This window comes from Teleopsis dalmanni, chromosome 2 (genome assembly GCF_002237135.1).
Source record: "Teleopsis dalmanni isolate 2A chromosome 2, ASM223713v2, whole genome shotgun sequence".
In the NCBI taxonomy this organism is placed as follows: Eukaryota; Metazoa; Arthropoda; class Insecta; order Diptera; family Diopsidae; genus Teleopsis; species Teleopsis dalmanni.
Genome location: NC_051847.1, coordinates 182,562,279 through 182,582,314, shown reverse-complemented (window position 1 = coordinate 182,582,314; position 20,036 = coordinate 182,562,279). Strand labels below are relative to the sequence as shown.

The following is a 20,036-nucleotide window of genomic DNA, read 5'->3' as shown; positions in this document are numbered from 1 at the left end:
TAAACAGTAGGGTTCCTAGTTTCAAGACATTAGATTATATAGAATAGTGTGCAATAACCAGCAGCGACATCTCAGGAAACCGCATACATTTCCCACGGTTTAAAAACTTATACTATTTACTGCTGTTACAGTTTTCCTCGATTATAAAATTTTTTTTTTTTTGGTTATAAAATCTATCAGTCATTTATAAATATTTTCCACTTTGGAAAAGAATCTGTGAATCTGCGTATCTAAGTGCTTTTGATTTATAATTGTTACATTATGCGATATTTTATCTCAATAGAGGATGTAATACTTAACATAAACAATAATGAATTCTGTGAAAAAATATATAAAACTGATAAATATGCTCGTACGTTAGCATCTGAAAGATCTGAGTAGTTAGTTCAATAAAATAATTCTTATAAATACTTTCAATCAATAATCAATATGCAATAAATATATACTCTTATAATATATATTAAATTATATATTTGAAAATTGAAAAAAACTTTTCCTTATAGTGATATTAAAAATAGCTGTTTAATTTAAATATAATTTTTGAATATATAGTTTATTTTTAAAGTATCAAACAATTTTGAATATATTAGTTTTATGAATTCAAATTTAATAATTTTAATAATTTAGTTGATAATTATTGGTTATAATAAATATTTAATATGCATTTAAACATTTTTATATACATTTTCATTGGATTTAAAATGGTTAAAAAATTCTATATATTTTTTATATGTGTAAATATTAGTTTTACTCAACAGAAGTAACTAATAAAAAAAAAAAGAAAAATACCTCAACTAAAAAGAGAAAAAATTTTCTTTTTCAAATATATATTTATGTAACTTATTTTTATCTATATAAATATATTTTTATATATAAAGTATAACAACTTCTCGTAAATAAAATCGAATATACCAATACTCGCGTCGATAAGACATTGCGTGACTTCAAGTGATTTATAATGGCTTTTAATAAAAATTTTTATAAACACCAAATCGCTTTAAATTGCTTGTTTTCAATTAAACACCCTGTTCGCTACAGTCAAAACTGAATAAAAATTTAAATTTTATATATATAAAATAAATGCCATAATTAATTATATTATTATGTTGAGGGAAGTTGAGTCAGTGCACCTGAGCACTTTTACTCTATATTAACTGCGAGGTTTCTTCAAAACCCCTCTTTGCGCCTTGACTGGATTATTATTTATCACATCATCAGACTAAGTAATAATTGACCTCAGATCTGCATACCTCCCCGAGGAGCCTGTAACCATTCTGAGATTTGATAATGCGGTGTTAGTAAGTCTGTCAGATTTCGCAAATAATTTCAAGGCTCTATCCTTTATGTATTTTTTGATGGGATCAATCTTGAGGTCCCTAAGGATGTCATTCGTCCTAATATACCAAGGAACTTTGAAAAGTCTTCTCAGAGCCTGGCTTTGTGCAATTTCTAATTGGTGAATAGTAGTGTTTGAAGCTTTGCTAAACGCTACACAACACCATAATTAATGCCATGTTAAAAATGAAATGATTTATTATATATAATAATATGATATATAATATATATAAAATAATTAATTGCCACAATGTAAGGAATTAATGTTAAATATTGACCGATATTTGCACTCCTAACAACAGAAAATGTAATTTAAATAAAAATAAAATTCTGTTAACTAAGAAACCTTTCAATATGAAATAATTAGTAAATAAAGAATAAATTTATATATAATGCAGTTTCACCTTTTTCATAGTAATCAATCATCTACTAATGTATTTCTTGAGATATTTTACTAATTTTCAATCCATATAACTTTTTAATAGGAAAAATATAAATGCTTTAACAAAACATATAGCCTAACAAGTCACCTATTATATTTATTTGAAATAATTGGATCAGTGTTGTTAGATTTATGGGTACTAATACCATGTAGCGACAAAAATAGCGGATACTTATTTATACCTAATTGTTGTATTGTATCATCTTGTTTAACACATGTATTAATAAGAGCAAGTCTTCATAAACTTCATACCAGGATAACAAAAAGATTGAAGTATGTGAAATCCTTCGGAAAACCAAATTTAAATTTTAATAACTTATGTTAAAATCAATATATTCTACATATGTTGGACTTATTGCCACGGTTGCCACTTGAAAATGTTTTCCTGTACCAAAATTGGTTTAACATTTCTGTAAAAAAAGGTCCAAAATTTTTTCGTTCTGTGTTTTTCATAGTCTTACAAATGAACAAAATATAAAATAGTGCAAAGTTGCATTTACAAAAAAAATTGATTGGAAATATCCACAATAAAGTTGGATCGTCAAAAATGTACCATTTTTTGAACATGAGTACCAAACGAAAAAAAAAGTACCAATTTTGGTACTAAAGTACCACAAGTGGTAACCGTGCTTATTGCAAACAAACAAAAAAATTCCACATATTTGTGACCATTTTTACAACTCCAACTTAACAAACCTATAAAACCGAATGTAGTGTAATTGTTTTTCCATATTCCAGTACCAAATGAGTTATAAACACGGTTGCCACTTGAAAATTTTTTTCTGTACCAAAATTGGTTTAAAAAGGTACCATTTCTGTAAAAAAAGGTCCAAAATTTTTCTATTGTCTTTTTATAAGAAAATACAATTTATATAAAATGTACAAAAAGTACAAAACAATACAATATCCACAATAAAGTTGGGTCGCCGAAAATGTACCATTTTTTGAACATGAGTACCAGAGTATCAAACGGAAAAAAAGTACCAATTTTGGTACTAAAGTACCATAAGTGGCAACCGTGGTTATAAATACATAAATAATTCAAAAAGGCTATTCCCACTGATATGTTTGCAATCAATTATATTGTTTAACACATATATTAATAAATCCAAGTTTACTTAAATTCTGTTCTGACCTATCAAGTAAAACCACACATTTTTCATTAAATGCAATAATTTATATTAAAGTTATATTTCATTATGTTTTAACTTAAACGAAAGTATTTATAAAGTATTTCAAACTAAGTTAATGAGAATTGTTAATAAGATTCTACGTATGTACTCACATACATGACCAACTGCAAATAACCCATCCAACTTTTACTTTTGTATATTGCGCACCTAAAGCATTACTTAAAGATACATTTAAATATTGATGATTACGCTACAAACGATATTCTGATTTTTACAGTCATTATGAGGATATTAAAATAGAGTGAAGGTTGTCAAATCCACTGGAAGAATATTTAAGTAGGAATAATTTATATTAAAATCATTTAAGTTAACTTAAAAGTAAACACTTATAAAGAATGTAAAACTAAGCTGATGAGAATTGTAAATAACTAAAAACTTGCTTATATTCTATACAAATACTATTAACTGATTACTAAATGGCCAAGTAATTAAAATATCACTTCAGAAGCAATTAAATTTTGATAATTAAACTGAAAATGTCATTTCGTCTTTTATAAAATCAGATTAAATAGAAAATAGTAATATGAACTTGTAATTCCATGTTAGAATTATTTTACATTAAAATTATATTACAACACATTTCAATTTAAACACGAACATTTATAATATATAAAAATAAGTGTAATTGATAAAAAATTATTGAATACAGCAAGAATTAGTAGAATATTTATTTAGATAATTTATAAATTAAATAATATATAAAACTTATACGAAATACATTCTATAATGCCTATAAATGAAAATAAAGTGATATAGAACTATATAGAATAATAGTCGAAACTTTTACAGCTGTCATTTGAAACTTGCTAGATATAGGTACATACAAAATATAATTGTATTGTTCTGGCATTGCCACCTGTTGTGAAGTTAGGTCCACCTTGTTATAATATAATCAGTATTTTTTGCAAGTCATCTGTTGGTTAATCACGACCTGACTTACTATCTCAACAAGATGGGCTTGTTTGAGGAGACAGAGTATTGCCTCTGCTTAGAAGCAGTTGAGCGATGTAGTCTTATTCTTTGTGACTGACCGGCTTAGATCTAGACTATGTTGAGATTATTAGGTCGAGAGTTTTCATCCTCGTCTCATATTAGAACATCTTCAGAGGTTAACATTTTGGTATTCATTCAAAGGGCGGGGTGTTGTGTGTTCAGTTAGAGTTAGTTGTCATCAGTAAAGGTACTGCTTTGATCGTACTGCTTTGCTCGGATGGGAGTCAGTATCAGTTTGTTATTCTGTCAACATATTAGAACATTTTTCAAATTTTCATAATTTAAATACTCCCTTTGTTTTTTTCATATATGTTCTTAACATATTTCATCATTTCATCATAATTTATGAAATGAATTAAATTTGATAATTTTTTTTTTCATTTTTTTATTATTACTGGGTTTAGGTCGTTCATTTAACACATAAAAATTAAAAATTTGTGTTATATATTTAATTGTATTTTAATTTTTATAAAAAATTATTTATATTACAGATATTTCGGTCTACTTTGTAGCCCATATTTTGTGTACAATTAACGATCTAAGCCCAGTAATAATAAAAAAACGTATTAAAAATTGTTCATAATAATAATTTATTAATAATTTAATTTATTAAATAAATAATTATAAAATTAAAGAATGAAATAAGTAAAATTTTTCTAAAATTAAAATAATAATAATAATAAAAATAGTTAAAAGCTTAGCGGCAACCAAATTAAATTCTACCTCCGCATTTGACGGCATTAAATAATAGTGGAGCCTAAGTCAACTGGGCTACAATTACGTTTCATTGAAGAAAGAACCGAGACGTATGAAGATGATCGCTAAATTAATGAGCCACGCTTCATGAGCAGCAATTCAACTAACAAATATGGGCAAATTGACTGATGACAAGATGGGTGCCAAGCATTTATGTTTAAATAAGAATCAGTATTGTTTCAAGTCAGCGTGGAAAAGCACTAATTTTTCGTAAAGAACAATTTTCCAAGTAAAAGAAAGTCAAATTTGTGAAGAGTTTTTTTTATTTTCGCATTCAGTTAGCGATTCCGTTTGTTTTTGATTGCTTGAGAAGTAAATCAAGGAAAGTTTTCTGCCAAGTAAATAAAAGTAAAAGTATCTACATATATCGAAATACACGGAGTACACGGGCGCACTCTACATAGAATTAGGCAGTTCAGCGATTTGCCCTTGTTTCAACTTAAACTACAATAACAATTAAGTAACCAATTTATATATAAACAATAATAATAAGAATAACGGCAAATAATGTTTCATATGCCAAACTAAAAGAAATTTCCTTCCCAAATAAATGTAAACAAATTATAAAAAATAAAACAACAAAAGTTTTGTATCGCAAATGGCATTGGTATCTGAAAGCCCGATAACAACATATATTGTATCTTTCTTACATTCGGATTTGTACAATTTTCTTTTGGGCTTTTAGGCTTGTAGGCCTCATGGTGGAAAATATTATTTATCATTTGCCATTTATTTTATTTTTTTTCTTTATTTAGTTTTTGCCAAAAAACAAAAAAAAAACGATAACTAAAAATATGCATGATATTTTGCTGTTCGGCGCGTAGAATCGATAAAACAAAAATGAAAATTATAATTTCGTCCTTTTGACTCATAACGAGCTCAAAATTATATTAAACAACTTCGTGAAAGCAAACCGTCAACACCAAAAATCAAACCAACCAAAAAATTTTTATTACATTTTATTAACTTATATATATGTATATATATATATAAGTTCATATTGTAGTTAGTGAAGTTATTAAATATCGAATATCGAAAAATGCATTTGGTCATCTCAGCTGATACGAATTTTAAAATTGTACTAACTTTTAATAAATTAAACAATACAATTTCTATATATAACATATAAATGATTAATATGAAATAATCTATTGCTTTTCTGTAGGAGCGCAACGGTCCTGGTTCACCAAGTTCACCAGTTAAGACACCAACATCAACTTCATCAAAACCAGACAAAACTGGTGCTTCACGTCCACCCAGTGCAACACCATCGAATAAGTCGAACAAGTCACGTAGCACTTCTCGAAATCGTTTGTCATTGAAAACTCCAGAACCGGAACCTTCAAAGAAAGGTAAGTGGACAAAGTGGAAAATGAATTTAAAATTATAAAGATATAATGAATATCGACTAGTAATTATTATATTACTATTACTATATACTTATGGTTTTATATATATATAAAAATATATATATGCATTGATATATATATATATATATATATATATGTATATACATATATATAATTTTTATATGTATTTATAAATTTTATTATAATATATATTTTATATTTTATTAGATATACATATATATACATAAGGAGCATAAAAATTTATATAAATAATTATATTATAAAATATATTTATAAATAAATTAATATAATAAAATTTATAAATATATATATATATATACATATATATATATATAAAATTTAGCACAAAAAAGCTATCAAGAAAGCATAGAATCTGTTCTAGAAATTAGTGAATAACTTCCAATGCTGGGTCAAAAATAGCACTAATAGAGTTTATATAATTTAAAAACTAATTTATTTGTAATAAAAGCCATGGAGTAGTTGTAGTGGGGTATATTAATGAGTTATGTCTAAAATATTACGGATCACTGTGCGCGAAGTATAATTTATATATTTCAATTAAATTTTTTGATATGAGTTGTGAAGAAGATATATTTTCTCACGAAGTTATTAATTGCTTTTAATAGAAAAAATATATATTTATATAATGAAATAAGTTTACGGTTTCCGCAAAGTATTAGGAATATATAGAGAATATTTATATATAAAGAATAGTTTTTAAAAACTCCACCTTAAATGGGTCTCTTTATATAACACTCATATTCAATTTCTAAAATTTAATTTAAGAATTTAAATTTATTTATTTCATTTGTTAATATATACTTTGACTGCGTATACAAAGATTTGAAATGATACCCTGTCCAAAAATTCGAAGCTCAGAGCTACGTTTATATACTAATTTTTATTCTGTTAAAAATAGACTGTCTTGAGACACTATTGGGTTGGCAACTTCAAGCTAAATGAGCTGCTTGAATTAACAAGAAATGTAGTTAAAGCTGAGTCCAGCTTTAATGCAATATACGACATCCGAAAACAGAAGGACGAAAAAGGACCCAAGTAGTTTCGTGGTCTACTTCGGTTAATCCTTCATTTCAGCGCTGTCCCAATGTCCCACTATAAGTAAATATTTTATTCTAATTTGGAGTTTGATCAATTTGTTATTAATTTTCACCAAAAGACTCACTTCTTGTTCATATTAGGTCAATCATAAGCCACAGCCTCTTGATGTACACGGCCTCTTGATGATGGCCTCTTGAGTACAAATAATGGAGCCACAATATAATTGTTTGAATAAATTATAGCTCTTGTTGTTATTATTATTGATATGGCAACTGGCACTGAGACCGTCGAGTTTAGTGTTAGTCTTTAGGCCCTGTTGTAGTATACTAGTATAGAACCTGCTTTACAGAGGTGCTTTATTGCTTTTTCCGTAAGGGTATGCATTCACAGCTCTTGTTCTTAGAATTTCGCAACATTATCTTTAAAGATATTTATCAGTGATATTTTAGTTTTTATTATCTTCTCAAATCTGTATATACCATATAAATTAATGATTAAAATTTCTGCATTTTTTCAGTTCCAATGAATAAAGTTCAAGTTGGACACGCACCTTCACCAAACTTGAAGGCGGTACGCTCTAAAATTGGATCTCTTGACAATGCAACTTACAAGCCCGGCGGTGGCAATGTCAAAATTGAAACGAAGAAAATCGAGATTAAAGCAACTCCCAGAATCGAGGCTAAAAATGAAAAGTACGCACCCAAAGGTGGCGAGAAGAAGGTATGAAAGATCGGTTGAGAACACATATATATCTTGTACATATGTACTTGTATGTAAAAACTGCAAAGTCAAATTAATTTTCATTTCAAGTAAAAGTTATCAAAAACTTAAATGTTGAAATTGAGTAGGTTGTGTAGTTTGAGTTCAAAAGTAATTAAAGTACAAGTAAACGGAGTTGATTCAACTTCTAAAGGAAAGTTCAAAAGCAATTTGCATTGAAATGCACAGTTCGTAATTTAGTAGTAAAAAGTTCAACTTTTTTATGTATGATTAAGAAAATCAATTTCACGGTTCGATTGATTATAGAATAGTTCATTTGAGTTTCTTGTGTAAAGATTGCAATCACAAAAATGTATGCAATGCAATTACAAATGTTTAAACACTTTTCGTTTTCATTTTACAATTGATAAATGCAAAATTATATATATCTTTTTTTTTTTTTTGTAATTTACGTAAATGTACTTTTAAATTTATTTCATTGAGTTTCGATATAATTTTTAATTGTAATAAATGTTTACAGGAGCGTCTTCCATCAGCTACATATGTACGTTTAGCTTAGGTCTTATTCAGGTCTTTTATGTATTCATATTGAGTTAGCCTTCAAAATGAAATGAGCCGTTAATGATTTTATTATTTTTAAATTTTGTTACTCTGTTGTCGTGCCAACCACCTCTTGAATTGAAAAATTTATAGATAGTCTCAACTAAGTTGCAATGGAATGCCAAATCAAAGATTGGTTCATTGGAGAATGCTCACCATAAGCCTGGTGGCGGTGATAAGAAAATTGAGGTCATTAAAACTGATTTTAAGGATAAGGCTAAGTCGAAAGTTGGCTCCAAGGATAATGTTAAGCATGCTCCTGGTGGCGGTGATATTAAGGTAAGCATTTGATACGTGATTTATGTGACTTAAAATATATATGTATGGTATTTATTATATATAATTGGCATAGTATATGTTAGAATAGAACTATTTCATTATTTTTCCGGCATGTTTTATATTTAAGAGTTAATATGTTTAACTATTCGATCTACTTGAAAATGAACAACCAGGAATGCGACTCTAAAATTTGCATGATTTTTGATATATGTATGATGAATGACTTACGTTTTGTTAAAATATTTTTTCAATATAAGTATATAATTAATAATGAATAAATTGATTTTCATGAATACTTAAAATTTGCATGAGTTTTCATATCTAAAAAGTTTTAATATTAATCAATCAACATAAACAAATATTATTATTATTCAAATATGAAAAAACGAAAATCTTTTTGTAACCTGTACCAGAGCTAAGGTAGGAGACAGCAGTTATATATTATAGCACTTCGAGAAAGAAAGAAAGATGTTAATAAAATTAAAAATCATTTGGATGTATTCTTATAAAAAATTCCAATTTAAATTAAATATTTCTTATTTTATCATCAAGCGATTTTTAATAAGTTGTTTTTTAAAAAAATAAAAAAAAAATTATTTTTAAATGATTCTTATTTAATCGATATTTCGAGTTTAGTCTAAAGCCATCATCAAGAAACGATGATAAAGAAGCCTGTAAAACAGTTATATCAAAAAAGACTATATTAAAAGATTTTTTATAAATATTTTTTTTAATTACAATATACTCCGTAATTATGGGTCATAATCTATTACTGTGTACTATATTACTAAAACAAGGGTCTTTACATAAACTTAATGGAAAAATAGAATGAATAGAAAAATATAATATATAGTTCTTTATAATAACTCCATATTGTATGCCCAGTTAGATTAAAAGCTTAATTCATCTCAATTTTGTTTGAGATTTCATAAATATATATTATAAAGAATAATAATAATCTTGATATTTAAGTCTAAATAATTATAATATTACTGATTAATGTTAGTTGAGAATATGGGTTTTTTTGCTCTTTATTTAGTTCATAGGGTTCTGCAGAAAAGAGTATTGGGAAGACAAAAGTAAGGAAATGATCTGAAGGTGATCTAAACTTTGCTTGTACATTTTGGTTCTAGTAGGTAGAGCTTTATGTTATCCTTATCCTTAACTTATCTATTTCCATTGAAAGTTTAGTAGACTTAGTTTATTTAACGCTTATTCAAAAATATTAATTTTCACTTAAAATGAATTCATTTAAAATGAACTTTTAGTTAAACGGAACTAGGTTGGAGAGTACGTACTTAACTTTAACCAGTAATACTCTTTTAAAGGTTTTTCCTGTACTCAAAAATGACAATTTCTGTGACCATTTCTAATTCAATTTGAATATTAAATTCAAATTAGAGCTTCCAGTCAGTTCCGATACACATATGTATTATAAAAACCATTGTGCCATAAAGCAATAATCTTAATATGTACATGTACAATTACTGGTAAATATATTTAAAAAAATGTTTACTTAAAAATAGATATATGTTAATTCAAATTTTTTTCCATTAGATTTATTTTTTTAACCAAAGCAATGAAATCATCACTCTTTTTTTCCAATATCATATAGAACACAGATTTTATACACAGACTATACGTGTTTCAAATTTTTATCTCTTTTATTCTACTTTTGTTTAATAATAAACATATATATATATTTTAGTTCGAGTTTATAATTTTTTCTTATTCATTTAAAGTACAGCTAACGTACAGATTTGGTTTTCCTTATAAAACACCTTCAGTCCTAACTGCTTCTCGTAACTATTTTACAGTCAGTGACGACCTGACGTCTTAAATCTGATTTTTTGATATCCTAAATTTATAACTTAGATTCTATATAGTCGATATTTATAAATCTATTAACCACTATCTATGTCTCTATTCGGAATAAACACAAAGTATTTATCATGTCTAGAGAACCATTTTTGACTGGTCTAACAGAGTTAACGATCTCTTGTATCTCTTGAACTTAATCTGGAAAACCAATTAATTTAACAAGGGTAACATAAAGACCTTTATTGTAACAATGATTAGTGTAACTCACCTCTCTCCTCATGATAGCTGTAAGGGTTTCACAATAAGCAATAGGTTTATGGTTTATTTATTAACTTTGACTCTGGGTGTAAGTGTTGGTTCAACGAGGAGAACTCAAGAAGTTATCTTCGAGGCATAGTAAGTTTGAATAACTCGTCTTCCAATAATTTTAAGGGCATCACAATGAGCAGTAGTGTTGAAGTAACACTTGCAGTTGGTTCAACGAAGATAACGCAAGAAGTTATATTAGAGGCAATAGTTAGTTAGTGTTAGTCTAATTTAATTTTTAGTGCATTACAATGAACAATGGTTGTCTCTGCATGTAAGAGTTTGTTTGACAAAAGTGAAGGAAGAAGCTATATTGGAGATAATGTTTAGGTACTTAGCTCGCCAGGTGTAACAACATCTGTACATTAACCTAATATACAGATATCAAAGTATGTAATATAGTAAAAGATTATGTGTTATGTACTATGCTTGAAAACTTTGATGTTTATGCTTTATAGTAACTACAGATATTTATATGTATATATTGTTAGTCGTCTTATAAGATATTGAGCATTGGATATATAGTGACAATAGAGGTTATTAACAGGAACAGTTATAAGATTTCTTATTATTTTGCTTAAGATACATATAAAAAAAATATAGCAATAAATCTTGAGTACCTTTTTAGCTCTTAAAAAACATATAAAGTGTGTGTATATATAAAATAGTAATTTTTGATATATACAATAATATAAAAAAAAACTATATATGAAAAAACACTACAAAAAGTGTTCAAGGATATTTTTGTATGTAAAGTAATTTTTAATAATTTTTATTTAATTGCATTTTTAAATTTTATCTTTTCTCTGTGCAATTTACGTACCACAACTAAAACAATAATTTTTTGGCAATTGTTTATAATAAATTAAAATACAAAACCAATTAAACAAATAATTTTGTTAAAGGAAAACGATGGTAAAAATGTAAGTAGTTTGCTCCTTAAAAGTTTGTTTTTTTTTTTTGTAATAATTTTTTTTATTAAATTTCAAATTATTTAAAAATGTTTTTTTAAATTTTGTTAATGCTCACATTAGAAATAAATCACAAAATTCGCACTTAAAACTTAGAGAAGTTTAGAGAAAGCACCGAAAGGCGTGGCTAGATACTTCTTAAGTTGAAATACTTTTGCAAGAAGTTTGTAGTTTTGTTTTGGGTTTTATCAAAATCAAAAGCACAGGCGTTAAAAATTTATAATAAAAATTTGTTAATTATTTGTTATTATTTTATTTTTTGGCTTGCCTTGTTTTGGTTTGCGTTTTGATGTCGTCTCACAGAATTTGAAAATTTTTGTCTAAATTTTTTAATTTAAATTTCCAAATTGATATCAAAAAAAAAAAAGAATTGAATTGAAATTTAATGGTTTATGGGAATTATTATAAATTCTAATCGCAAACATACGAAATTCGGTGCTGCTACAATTTCAGATACAAACCCAAAAACTAGAAATTAAGGCACAAAGCAAAGTTGGTTCTTTGGATAATGTAAAGCACAAACCAGGCGGAGGAGATAAAAAGATTTTTGATGATAAGGATTATTTGAAAAATGTTGATCACTCTGTTGCACTGTCACCAACTTCACAGGTAAAAAACTAAACAAAAATTTGAACAAAATTCAAATATATTTGATTGTAATAGAAATTCACAATTAAAGTTTTTTTTCTAAAATATTTTAAAAACATTTTCATTAAAAGATTTCTAAAATCAAAATTCATTTCATTTCATTATAAAAATTTAATTTTCATTTCCTTTTTTTATAATTTTATTCCAAGAAAATAATGTAAATCTTAAGAAAATAGAAAATAAGTTAAATCTATCTTTGAAAAGTTAATAGGCGTTATTGTTTTGTATCTATATCTCCTATAATAGATTAAATTAGATTAGATTAGATTACATTAGATTAAATTAGATTTTAAATTACCAAATTATTGTAATAGAATAATAAATAAGTCAATAATCCAATCAAATTTGTACAAAAAAGAGCAACTTAAAAGAATAGATTAGAGATTAGATTTTAAAACAGGTTGGGAACTTGTCATTACATCACTGCATTCTTTGAATATTATTGTAATATACCTACTTTAGTTCCATAGACGAGTAGCAGTTAAGAACGCCATGTTGTGCTTTTGAAAGATGTTGCCTAATACCGTTATAAGTGGATAGGCAGTTGATAAGTACCGAAGTCTGTGTTTGGCGTGATTATCACAGTGACACAGAATGTGTTCTGCTGTTTCCTCTTATTCGCAAAAAGTCTGCAGCTATTGTTTCTAGTAATACCTAGGTTCGATAGTTGCTTTTTAACTACTACAATGCCCAGTGAAAAACCCTGTGACAAGTCGGATGACACTTCTGTTCAGCATTAGTAGCTCCCTAGTTCTGGCTTTTGATCGATACGGCAAAAATTCTTTAGCTTATCTGCAGGCAATTATATTATACCTATATCTTCTATGTTATATATTGAGAACCATTTCAACTTTTTATCAAAGTCAGATAAAAGTGTTCCATTAATGTTTGCAAAGAACACTACCTGTCTTAGTAATATTTAATCAAAATACTAAGCAATGGAGTTCATATAGTAATGAAGAAACAAAAAAATTTGTTTAATTAATTTATTGAAATATAGCTCACCATACAACACTGTTTCGGGTATTGCCAAGTACTCACAATCAGTGATCTAATTCACTGATCTTACTGAGAAAAAGAGGAGCCTACTCATTGTTTGTATATTCAATGTAAAAATCGTATATATCAGTTGGCGCCAAATGATTTATTTAGTATTTTATTAATATAATCAATGTAAAATGTTAATAACTTTACAACTCGATATAGCAAAATATAAGCTATGTCTGTAAAGTTCTCAATATATTAAACTTTACTTAAATACATTGCCAAATCGATATACTTGGGAAATTAGAATCGCGCCAATATCAATTATGAAATTTTCTTGTTTCAAATCTTCAAGCATACAATGCACTAGTAACACTAATAAAATGAAAGAACTCAATGTGGTAGCTAACAGCACCAAAAATAAGCGCATTTATCAAAGACGAACTCAAGAAACAGCACGAAAAATAGCTAACTAATGGCACCCAAAATAATAAAATAAGGGCAGCCCTAACAATGCAAAGAAAATTTAGTGTTATACTTAAATTTTTCAGTGTTGAAAAACTGGTACAGCATTCACCCATACAATTTGTAATAACCATAACTATTAATAAAGAAAATATTTTGTTATTTTTTTAAATTATTAGCATAATGATAGTTGTGAATAAAGAAATTATGGTTCTGAGGTCTGTTATTATACATTTGGTGGTCTAACCTTTTTCTTTCACCTTAAGCAATTATCTCGTTTCAATAATGAATCTTATAAGTAGAGGGGTTCTACTAATAATTCAACTATTTATTCTAAAAATAGCTTCAAATATATATTGTACTGTATAATCAGTAATGAAATCAATGTTTTATATATATAAGTATAAGTCATTATCATGGGAAGACTTATCTTTTCGGCCACCTAAAGTAACCAACTAGTTTCAACAACGAAACTTGTAAGTATAGTGATTCTTAGAAGATTTGATTGAATCTTGAAATCTATGAATATCTATGATGAAAATCTATGATGATTTCATAGAATCATTATAATCATATATATAATTCATATAAAATAATAACATAAAATATATAATTCTTTTAGGATGAGTTTCAGATCCATGTTCTACTGCATAGCTTGTAATAAAAAGCAATGTTTTGATTGAAGGAAATATATATTACGTTATATAAACTATTTTTTTAGCATACATATAATAAAAATGATTAGATTATTTTCTTGGAATTAATTTTAAACATTTTTTTATTGAAATTTTATTTATTTTATTACTGAATTTTGTTAAAATTATAATTTGTTATAGCAATGAGCACCATAGTTTAAGACGCACCTTTGGCTTGAATAAAACGTACACATTTAAATGCTACAAAAACACTAAAAAACCTCAATATTTTAATTAAATAATTATTATTAATATTAATTAATAAAATAATTCTTCTACACAAAAAAATATAAACACTCACAAAAATTTCGCATTTTGAACTTGTATGGCTTAAAAGTATCAGCATCGATAATTAATTAGTCACTGATTAATAAAATATTAAAATACTATAAACAATTTCTATGCAATATATTAACACCTGAGTATATAGTATATATTTAATATAATATCTATAAAGAAATATATATAGAAATTTAAATCATATTTCTCATATTTGGAATGTGTTTACTAATAGTAGAAAGTTCTTATGAAAAAAATTAAATAAAATTTAAGTATTGCATTTAAAAAATTAATATTCTTTTTAAATATATTTAATTTATTAAAGTTAATTTATGCTACTTTTTATATATAATTTTCAATTAAAAATATGAAATTAAAAAATAAATAAATTAATTTTTGAATTATTAAAAATTGTCTGAATTGATGTGCGACTTAATTAAAATTTATAAAATAAATTTTAAAATTAAATTAAAAGTTAAGAACTAAATTTTCTCAAACCGCTTTTTATGATCATTTGATGTTTGAAGACTTTTGCTGAGCACAAAGATTTGATATTGAGTCACCCGCAGATGAGAGAATCTAAATTAGAATTAGTATAACCAAAAATGGGTTAAATGGTTTTATATGTTCATTACAAAAAAAAAAATATATATTAATTTATTACATTTGAAATGTTTTGTTTTTATTTTTAAATTATATTTTTCTTTTTACTCGTATTTTTTTTTGTTTTTTTTTAATTTATTTCCATTTGCTTTTTTGTCGTTATTTGAATTTAAATGAATTTCTACCATAAAACTTCATAAATTGTCGATTTGTTTCGTCGTCAGTTTTGACGATGAGACGACAATATTCGTAGTTCAAATTCTAAGCTTTTAATAAAACAAAAAAAATAGTAAAACCCATAATTCTTCTATCTTCTATTTTGTATTTCTATTTCTATTTGTAGTGCTCCCAAGGGCGTCTTATTGCCACGATCCACCTAGAATTCGGTCTTTGCAATTCAGACTGTGTGTGTACCGAAATATTTCGTTCGCTTTTTAAATAAATTTTCATTATAATTTTTTATTTACGAAATTTATTCAAAGAATTTAATACTCTTTTTTTCTCTTAAATACAATACAAAGCAACATAAAGTAACAATAATAATCGATACAAATTATAACTGAATACATATATAAGAAAAGCTAATTATTATATATAAAATTTATGTACCTCATTTGTAGTTGAAACCAATGAAAACGCTTTTGATTCAAATATGAAAAAATTTATTTCACAAAAAAAATCATGAAATCCTCAAAAGTTTCTAAGCTGAAATTAAATTGTACAAAACTCAAAACCTAAATTAACAACAAAAAAAACAATACTAATTATTTTAACAAAAAATGCCAAATTTTAAATCAAATTTTAAAACATTTATTTAATTATTTACACTTCATTAGTTGTAGGTTAGCACCTTGTACCTTATAAGTACCTTAAAAAACAAATTTATTCTTTCCATAATAATTTAAAAAATTTATTAAAAATTTATTAAAATTTATTAAAATTTTGAAATTAAGCTTTGCTCGATACCAAATAGCAAAAATAGTGATGCTGTTTTACATCACAAAATGCTTTGTAACTGCATGCAAAGCGCAAATAACTAATATATATTTTTATTTATTTATTTTTTTTTTTTGTAATTACAAATTTAAATTAATTAATAAATGTTTGCCATTTAAAATCACTTAAACATTATTTTTTCACCTAAAAACATTTTTAATTTTTATTTTTTAATTCAAAAATTTTGACGAATACAAAGGTGCAGCTTCAGGCCGCTATCCGTCCAAATAAAACAAAAAACTATTGGCAACATTTTATAATTATATATAAATTTTAAGTTTATATATACTTATTTAATTATTTGTTATAAAATATACTCATTATTACTAAAAAAATTTACTTAGTGCCTTAGTAACTGCGTTAAACATTAGATAGACAAAATAATTTATTTCTAATTCGTAACTAATAATTTTAATTTATATAATTTAGAATATTCTAATCATTTCAATTATTCTCTATAACCATTACGTTAACTAATATGGTTTGCATATATGTAATATGTAGGATTCTTGATGGTAGATGGAAGTTAAGCATTGATTTTAAGTCACCCTTAATTAGCTTGTATTCTAGATTAAGTTAAGTTATAGTGGCGGCCTTGTGTACCAAGAAACCCTTTTTGAGCTCAAAATAATGTCCCGTTGTGGTACCACAGAAATAGCGTTGGTTCATACATAGACAAGGTGATCAGTATACGTCCAACGCCGAAAAGGCGATGACTTCCCCAATTAGGTGTAGGAAAACCTTGTATTCTAAGTACTTAATGAGTAGAGAGTGGTTGTTGTAATATATAATGTTATATTACAGGTAATGTTATCTAAAAAAATCTTATTCAAAAATAGTTCTTTTATTGACAATTCAGAGACAATCTGAATTATACACGTGAAGTGAATAAAAAAAATATATCATACGGCTTTAGTCTTTTTAAGTGACCTTTGGAATATGTGCGAAGAATCGCTGCCATTAATGTTTGCTATACTTTTACCTTATAAATACTACTAAAATCAGAAAAACATTAGGAATTTTTATTTAGTAGTATAGAATTTATAATGTCCATTTATGTTAACCGATTTACTATTTACTTAATATATGCTCTTATCAGGAACTTAGGGGTTGTACATAGGCGTCTAAGTTATTCTGTCTTAAAAAAGTTGATGGTATATTTTTCTATTCCTTTTTTATATTCCTCTTAGAAAAAATGCATTTATTATAACTATAATCATAAAAGATAGTGGTAAGCAATGAGATCAATTACACTTACCCCGGAGAGACGCTATTTAAGAGATATCTCCTTTTAAAACTCCAAATGTCATTCGATTCAAGTCAAAACATATTTAAGGATGTACTGGACATTTCCTTGCAATTGTTAAACATAGAAGATAAGCTGAGCGAAAATTTCACTCTGCAAGTAGGGTAGTTCTTTTTTGCTCTATTTTTTTTAAAAATAGTAACTAATGAAAGTACCTATGTTCAGTTAAGAAATTAATGATTAAGCTGAGTTCAGATATATTTAAATTGAAGAAAATTTTTGTTTTTGACTCGGATGACCATTTTGGATTGCGTTACGTCTTTGCTCTACCAAATGGTTCCTTCTCGACTGACCTTTTCAAATGGTTTATACCCAATTTATCTAAGCTGAACTTTTTTAATATAGGTATATTTCATAATAGACATACTTAAGGATCCTATTTTAAAATTGTTTAATTAACAATGATGCAAGTACTGATGCAAGTGTTCTCATTTTGGAACACTCCATTTATATTTTTTCGGTAGACCACAATATATCATAGAGTTACTGATAATCCTGATATTACTGATACGAAATTTTTAAAATTAATTTTTATTAAATTTAAAACAGAAAATCTCCATCTTTTGTTCAATATACTATATATACTTTTTTATCTTATAATCATGAATTTTTTGAGCATATAAAAATAAATAAAAAGTTATTAATTTTATGTTAACTATATATAAAATTTTATTAATTTTCTTGAATTTTTTAAACTTGTATTCGTCAAAATTTTGATAAATAATTTTATTATTATCATATTCGTATATATTATTTATAATAAAATTTTAATATACATACTATCTTTATAGGATTACTTATATACATTTTACTAGGATTATAAGAAAGAGTTTAATAAATTTTAAGTAAATATGCCAACCAAAAAAAATAAATAAAGTAAAAGTTTAGTAAGTGTAAAAAAAAATGGTTTCCTTTTGTTTGATAACTTAAATTTGTGCTGTGATTCACTAATAAAAATATTTAACAGTTGAAATATCCTATATAGACTTGTTTATATATATTTAATAACAATATTAACTAATGCTCATATAAGTGAAATGCTGGTTTTTGAGGAGCTAAAATTTGCATAAATTACAAATAAAATTTATTTTAACTAATTATTTTAAAATATATTTTCCTGCCAATAAATATCCTTTTAATTGCCTGCTGTGTGTGCTCTCTGAAAAAAATTAAAAAAATTAATTATAATTTATATATAATTACTTAAGTGCTTCAAATCATTGTGCCGCTTCTTAAAATGTGTCCCTTAAATTTTGTTATAAAAAAAACTAATTTTTATATAATAATTTTTTTTTTGTTTGTTTTTAAATTAAGCTTCGTTCTTAACAAGTTTCATGTTTTACACAATTTTCAAATTTTGGTTTTTATAATTTTTTATTGTGATTTTTTTTCTTGAACACAGAGTCCGCAACCAACTTCAATGACGACATCCACAACTGGTGCCGATGAAAATTTGAATCAACAGAGTTAAATATTTTGTTAAAAACAAAATTAAAAAAAGAAAAAATTTTAAGAAAAGAAATTTTTTGAATACAGAAAAAAACCAAATAATTGGATTCAGTAAATTGAAAAAAAAAAAAAAATTAAATGTATTTAAGCAAATGAAATAATATATTTCAAAATTATTATCATATAAAAACGATAATAATTAATAGTTGACAAGAATAATATCTGATAATAAAAAATATAGAGCAAAAAGTAACATATTTCATAAATGAATTTTTTATTTAATTTATTTCTTTTAGCAGAGTTTTGTTTTAATATTTTCATTATGCAAATTAAAAATACACACAATTTATCAATTTGCTATAAAAGTAGTAATTATTTTCTTTAGTTTTGTTATATATTTTTTTCTTATTAAATAATTATAAAAACATTTATACTAGTACGACTATATAATTTTATATATATTATATTTGAAATGGTTTTGTTTTTGTATTTTTGCCTTATATATATATGAGTATTTTATATGTAGTTGTAACTGAACAATTGAAATTTGTAACTGATTCAATAAAGTACACCCACAAAAATTAAAAATCAGAAAATAATTATTATACACAATTTTTTTATTAAATGATGAAAGAAATTAACTTCGAAGTTATATATATGTGAATTCTATATATTTGTGAAATGGAAACACTATTTAAAAATATTATCTATGCATTGAAGAGAGGGAGAAAAAAACAAAAAAAAAATACATATACATAATATCTTC

At 25.5% G+C, this 20,036-nt stretch overlaps 1 protein-coding gene across 4 annotated transcripts in view; it reads left to right on the top strand.

Moving 5' to 3' along the window:
• LOC119679042 (microtubule-associated protein tau) overlaps positions 1-19,389 on the top strand; it is a 61,195-nt gene extending 41,806 nt beyond the window's left edge. Inside the window, exons 4-9 of one of the 4 annotated variants that reach the window (XM_038091188.1) lie at positions 5,885-6,071; positions 7,666-7,868; positions 8,562-8,747; positions 11,780-11,797; positions 12,299-12,454; positions 19,224-19,389. In XM_038091188.1, coding sequence (XP_037947116.1) covers positions 5,885-6,071; positions 7,666-7,868; positions 8,562-8,747; positions 11,780-11,797; positions 12,299-12,454; positions 19,224-19,292 — 819 coding nt within the window. In that variant the 3' untranslated portion in view covers positions 19,293-19,389. Of the gene's footprint in view, positions 1-5,884; positions 6,072-7,665; positions 7,869-8,561; positions 8,748-11,779; positions 11,798-12,298; positions 12,455-18,612; positions 18,653-19,223 lie in introns of those variants that run through there. The other 3 variants (XM_038091190.1, XM_038091189.1, XM_038091191.1) reach the window with 3 other exon arrangements.
• Positions 19,390-20,036: the final 647 nt, after the last annotated feature.